The sequence below is a fragment of the Vigna radiata genome, chromosome 8, assembly GCF_000741045.1.
Source record: "Vigna radiata var. radiata cultivar VC1973A chromosome 8, Vradiata_ver6, whole genome shotgun sequence".
Lineage (NCBI taxonomy): Eukaryota > Viridiplantae > Streptophyta > Magnoliopsida > Fabales > Fabaceae > Vigna > Vigna radiata.
The window spans coordinates 16,598,482-16,605,640 of record NC_028358.1 but is presented as its reverse complement, the minus strand read 5'-3'; the positions used below and the strand labels follow the sequence as shown (position 1 = coordinate 16,605,640).

The window sequence follows — 7,159 nt, the reverse complement described above, 5'->3', positions numbered from 1 at the left end:
TTAACGTCGTGACGTTTTTGAACACGTGGCACGCTGACGCTTCTAGGTGGCATCGTTTCAAGTGCATAGGTGGATTATAAAAGGGTGAAATCCCTAAATTAAAAGGGTGTATTTGAAGGTGAAATCCTTAAATTAAAAGGGATTTCACCCTTTTATAATCCACCTATGCACTTCAAATGGTGCCACCTAGAAGCGTCAGCGTGCCACATGTTCAAAAACTTCATAGCGTTAACTGCATTTAATGGAAAGACTTTTATTGATTCAAATTGACAAAATTAGGGACCTAATTGATCACTTTCAAAATTGGAGGACCCAATTGAAACAAACCCCCAAATATGGTCGTCCCACTGAACAGTTGTAGTGTTAAAGTTAGACTGTTCAATTTACTGATTGTAGTTTTTATGAGAATTGACTATCCTGCATGGTTCTTCCGTGGTGGGTATAGACAGGTCAGTCCGTATAGTATAAATACAATTTAAAATTTAACTCGTAGAATGGTAATACACACCTTCACAATTATACAATTATTAACTATTGCAAAGTTAGTTTTTTATTCCAAAATTGCCAATGAGAAAGACATAATTCTTATAAAATAAAAAAACCAAAGTCATCGCAATTTTAAAATAAAAGGGATACAGCATAAATGAGAGTGGATGAACAAATATCCTTATTTTGCGAATGTGTAACTCACAATAATAATATAATAATTCCTGTCAACACCCAATTTCGTCCGAGAAAGTAAATAATCAATAATAATCTTCCTCAACGCAGGGCACATCATTTTAGAATGTTTTTGAAATATTTGTTTAATATGGTAATAATTTGAATCAATATTATGGCATTAATGGTAAGCAATAATAACAAATATATTGATATAATTTGCTGCATCAGTTTCTTCCTAAAGGAAAAATAAGATCTTTTTTTAAATGGGCAATTTTTCTGACAATTATTTGATTGCAATCAAGACTTCTTTCCCTAATTTTGCTAATTGTCAATTAATTCGCCATTAAGGCAAGATCACATTAATATTACAATATGTGCCTATAAGTACACACTTTGTGCAAGGAAAAAGGGATTGGAAAAAAATACAGGAAAACACTTAGAGATATTAGAGATTGAAGGAGAGAGTATAGAGAAAAAATATGTTCTCACACATAAAGGTTTTGTGAACAACAATCACTGAGGAAGCACTAAAGGAATTCTAGAAGCTAAAAAGGTACGTCTACACGCCTATTATTCTCCTTTTATTATACTTTAAAGTTTTCTTCCAAAGATTTTTTTACACAGAGACAATGTTTTCTTAAAATCATGATTTTTTAAATATAAGTGTGCGTCGACCTATGGCCAGTTTCTTCTCTTCTTTTTCCACCATATTTTTAACACGAAAAATACGCAAAATATTTAAAGCCAAAAGCTCAATTTTGTTAAACTAAACCTTTTTACTTTTTTCGAAAAATGTCAAACAATCCATAATATTTTTTTAAACAAANTCACAAACCTTTTTCTAGATAAAGAACTACGTGATCCNTGATTGTCCATTAATGGATATACGTAGGACCAAGGTCAATCTTGTCGGGTTCATAAAACAAAAAATATTTTTTGTTTCCTAATATTTTATTCTATTTTATTTTCGTTTTTGGGGAAAATTAAATATTTTAAAAGAAAACCACATTAATTTTATACATAATTAAAGGTACTGCCTTCGGGCAGGCGGCGCGGTAAGTGCTAACACTTTCCTTACGCGTAACTGATTCCCGAACTTAAAAATCTCTTTTTCGTAGACCTTGTTTTTTTAGGGTTTTTCCATAGTTTTCCAAAATAAATTATGGTGGCGACTCCCATAATATTTTTTAAACCCGTGTGTCTTTTCGGTTCGCCGTTCCGTCACGATCCCGATTGCGACAATTCCTAATATATCATTATCTGTAATTAAATCAGAAAACCCAAATATATATTTCACCTTCAATTAATCTCAATTGTAACTTGAAACGACTTTGGATAACATTTGATATTTATAAGATTATAATATTTAGAAATTATCATTAAAACTACCGCATTTATATATTATCTAAATGTTTAAAAACCTACTTTAACAAATAGTTTAAATTCTCTTAAAATTAAGATTTTTTAATTTAAGTCATGCAATAAAATAATATTTTAAATATCCAAAATATAATAAATATTTTTTTAAAATAAAACATAACTAACGATAATACCCTTTTTTTTATATCCTTACAAGAAAACACACACATATTTAAATATTAATTTCGAAATTTCATTAAAATTCTATAAATAAACCGTCAATTAAATATATAGTAAATTGAAAATAATCTTTTAAATAGCATAAAATAAGAAAAAAAAAAACGGGAAGCCCGTGCGTACATACGGCTAGCAGATTAGTAGAAAACAAAAAGAAGAGAGTTTAATTTTGTACTTAGGCAGAGCGGAATATTTGGGTCTTTACACATCTTCCAAGGGGTGTAAAGAGAAATTAAAGAGCTGCAGGAGGCCATAAGCTAATTAGACTGGGCCAGGTAGTCCAGAAGGCCCATTTTAATACTCGTGTTTCTCATACCTCGGTTGATTTTGTGTTTACAAGAGAGAGATTTGATTTGAGGCGCCGTCGTTTCACTCTCCACCGTCATCTTCAGAAGAAAAACCCTAATAACAAGTTTCAAGGGAAGTGGAATCAGAGCTGTGAAACCCTAACGGTTGTGAAACGCTAAGAATGGGAGGAAAATGTCCGCACCGGAACGTGAAGAAGAGAAGATATTCTCACAAGACAGCACGCCGAACCAAATTTGAGTTGAAAGGGGACGATATGGTTTACGCGCAGCTAAACAAACCCGATGAAGAGATAACCCCTTTACCCGTAGACGAAGATTTGCCTGGGATGGGACAGCACTATTGCCCTCACTGCGAGTAATTTCTTTTTCTTTCTCCTTTTTTTATGTGCTTGTTTTTATCAATATAATTGACTTTTGTATATTTATTGATTTTTTAACATGGGATTGAAGTTTGGTGTAGTAGAACTCTAAGATGCCAAGTTTAGGTTATAGGAATAGAAGATAAAAAGAGTACATGGATAGGAATATAGAGGATAGAGACAGGATAAAGGATAAATTTTAAAAACTTTTCAGTTTATGGTTTTAAGAACTGATTTCTAGAGCTTTTTAATTCTGATTATTGAATAACCTATAAGAAGAGTTCCCTGATAATGCTGCATTCTTTGGGTTTTTATTTGTGCAGTCGGTACTTTTCCAATACAACTGTGAGGGATGAACACTTTAAGACCAAACGACACAAGAAGCGGTATGCTAGTTTTTCTTATGTTTTGTTTTTGAATCTATGCTACATTCTCCCCTTATTTATATTGGTGAAGATTGGTTAAATTTATAGAATCGCTCGTGTTTTGCTGTGCTCTTATTTTTCATGTATGAGCCTTCAGATATGTGAACATATAAATCTGATGGACACTATGAGAGGAACAAGCCTTGGCTTTTAATAATAATTGAGTGTAGTTGAACATAATACTGGTAATTCAAGCTTGTTTAGATAAAGGATATTGCATTTGGAACTTTAATAAAAATAAAATTGATCCTTCATCTAGTTTCTGTTTTAAAAGGAGTGATCCAATTGGATGACTCGGTATAGATTATGGATGGCAGATAGTTAACGAAGTCATGCATGTTGAATAGCTTGATTAATTACTTACCTTAGTCCCAATCATTACCTTAGCTCGCCCTTTCCCTGCTTATTATACTCATAAATTATATTAATATAAGGTGTGAATTCGTATTGTATGTCTATTTATTTTGGAAAAGTAAAGAAATATATATATGAAGTTAATTGGCCCTATTAACTAATGAGGAATTCTTTGAACACTTATCAAAATGTTCTATACTTGTTCAAACCCTTGACTTCAACATCACACATTAAAGGCTGTTACATGTATGTCAATTGAACTGAAAGCACACTGGCATTTACATTTTGTAGTAGAATGATGTTGCTTCTAATATTATAGTTTCATTCTGTAGTGTAAAACAAATGATGGGTCCTGCACCACATACTCAACTTGATGCCGAATTAGCTGCAGGGATGGGTATGCCAGACAATGGACCAAAGCTGATGTCTATGTAACTTCGTTTTCGGTAGTGGGTAGAAAGATTGTAACACTACAAAAGCAATATTAAATTATGAATGCTATATTTTTTTCTTAATTCCTTTGTTTTATCAAATAGATTAAATGTTGGAAAACACACTTTAGATAGTTTCAATTGTAGTTAATGGTGATTTTGGATAATCGGTCATATGGAATATTGTGCACTTGAGTGTTTCAGAAAAATGAAAAAGAGGGTGAAGGAGAAAAAAGTGGCAATTGCTAAATTGATCCCTCTAGTTGCTTTAATTGAACCTTGAATTTATTTAAACAACATTCACCGCAAGTAATCTATGTTAGAATTGGTTAAGAATGTTGATTGTAATCTAGTAATGTTTTGTCGAACAATTGTTTTCATTGAATAAATGATTTAATATCTATATAAATAAGTTTGCTTGAGAATATTTTTTTTTGAATGAGATGAATAACTAAAATAATAGTTAAGTATTAATGTTGTATTTGTTTAAGATTTTCAAATTAACTAAACGTCCCTTTTAATGTTGGAATAAATCACTTAAGGAGGGATTGAATTAAATTGTCCTAATAAATAACAACAATTTTATACAGTTTAGAGAATTTTCTTTTAAAACAATTGATTTAGAGATTTAGTTTCAAATAAATTATTATTACAAGTATACAAATAATTAATTGTTACAACAAATACATAAGCTATTCATAGTTACAACAAATAACAAACCATTCCTTATTACACTGAGTTCAGAAATTATTTTTAATTATTTTGTCTTAATCTACCATTGAGACTAAGATCTCAACAAATAGCTAGAAAAATTTTAAAAGTACAAACTTAAGCTCATAAGGTTATTTTAAAATGTGAGTTATTACCTAAGTTTTGTCTGGAGTTATAAAATTGATCGTGTTAAAAGTAGAAAAAAAAAATGAGAAAGATTAAAAGTTCAAATATTTTCACTAACAAAAACTAACAACTAACACTTGTGATTGTTGTGTTTTGCATTTCTTATATCTCTTATATTATTTCTTTGTATAGTCCTTTGAAGATGACCATTACTTCATCATACTGATTATGATAAGATCTCCTCCAAAGTCTTAAGACTTTGTCAGATATGTTGATTATACCTTACATCTCTTACATGTGTACAGATTGTGAGCTTGTTATGGAATTTTTAGTTTTATTGGAGATTCTAACTATAATAAGATTTAATTGAATTTAAGGTGTTATTCCTTTTTTGTGCTCTAATACGAATGATGTATACTTTCTACATAAAAACATCGTTCAATTAAACACATTTCATTGTGTATGAATCGTTATTGTTGCTGAGGTATTTTCGTTTTAATTTTTCAAAAACACATGATTATGACTTCGATTACGTAATCCGTTTTAACCATAACTGATTTCATAATTAAAATTATGAGTGAGTCTTCATGAGTATTAGATCATGGGGATACGATTGTTTAGAGTTTCAACAATCTTTTTATGACGATAAAAAATTTAATGGAAATTGATAAAAGTCAAATAACAAATCATGAAAATTATGAAAGAATACGAACAATTTGAAATCAAATGAATGCTCATTCTATATGTGATGATTGTGTGAATGTAACATGAGCTAGATTTAAAGACTACAGAATCTGGGTGAATGAACTTTGAATCAATGCAACACAGGTGTGATTCAAGCTTCTCATTTTCTTAATGTTTCAACAAATGTGCTTGTATCTTTTTCAGCTCTACTGGTATAAAATATGAGATTATGGGTTTAGGTTGAAGGGTTAGTGAGTAAGAAAAAAACAAACTTCTTCTACCTTCATTTATGATAGTCTCCTAAAGTTAGGTTAGACCAAAGCATGAAAATGAGACCATGAAGGTGAGGTTGGATGAACGAAGAGGATGTTCTCAGTTTATGAATGTTTATTGTGGGATAGAGGTGTTTGATGGTTCTCTCGAGAAGTTGGGCAACGATAGAGAAGAGTGACTAGAAGGGACCACATAAAATGTAAAACAAAATATGGTGGCACAAGTATTTTGGCAGCATAACATTATAATTCTCAGAGTGATATTACAAAGGGGGACACCTCTATTTATAGGCAAAGTTGTCTCCAAAGTAGGCCAAAATCCTAAAATGCTATCTTGTACAAAACCCTAAAATTCCTATCTTGGTGAATGAGAACTTAACATGTGGCGCTCTAACTTTTAGAAAAACTTTCCACTCCTAGTGTGTCATGTGGAAAGCCATTTTAGCAAAAGTTTCCCATTAGGAAAATGACACATGGGCACTACCTTTGTAAGAAAACTCCCCACTAAGAGTTTGCCTCGTGAAAAGCCACTTTAGTAAAAGTTCCCCACTAGAAAAAAGACACATGGTCACTACCTTTGTAAGAAATCTCTCCACTAAGAGCTTGCCATATGAAAATCCATTTTAGCAAAAGTTTCCCACTAGGAAAATGACACATGACCACTACCTTTGTAAGGAAACTCTACTAAAAGCTTTCCATATGGCCACCATGAATCATTTAAGACACCCTCCACCAAGCTAGGGTTACAAAACTAGTCACCCTGCAAGATTAGCTTAAGCTAGTTACAAATATTGCCCTACAACTTAGGCAAGATTGTTCAAAAACCATATACTACTTGACCCTTAATACAAGACCTAAATACTCCTAATCTACGAGAGGTGCTTGTGATGACCTAAGAGAGAGAAATAATTGTGCTTCACCCTGCATAGATGACTCTAGCTCTTCTTGAATGCTTTTGGGCCATGGCTAAAGGGTATGGCATCATCCCCTTGTGAGGATACAAACAAAAAGTCCCACATCAGATAAAAAACAAGAGATGAACATGAGTTTATATACATATAAGATATCTCCATTGGTAAGAGGCGTTTTGGAGGGGTTGATCGAAGTCGTATTCGAATCAAATTAATGTGCGATTAGAAATGCAATATACTAGGGAGTGACTCCTAGGTCGTCTCTCAAGACCATACTTTGGTTCTTTCATAAGATCAAACACGTAGTGGGAGGAAGGGG

At 32.0% G+C, this 7,159-nt stretch overlaps 1 protein-coding gene across 1 annotated transcript; it reads left to right on the top strand.

The window, feature by feature from the left end:
* The first annotated feature begins 2,570 nt into the window (after positions 1 to 2,570).
* On the top strand, positions 2,571 to 4,277 carry LOC106771248 (zinc finger protein 593). Its single transcript, XM_014657197.2, has 3 exons — positions 2,571 to 2,922; positions 3,250 to 3,312; positions 4,038 to 4,277. The coding sequence occupies exons 1-3, from the start codon at positions 2,729 to 2,731 to the stop codon at positions 4,138 to 4,140; spliced, it is 360 nt and encodes a 119-aa protein (XP_014512683.1). The 5' UTR covers positions 2,571 to 2,728; the 3' UTR covers positions 4,141 to 4,277.
* Positions 4,278 to 7,159: the final 2,882 nt, after the last annotated feature.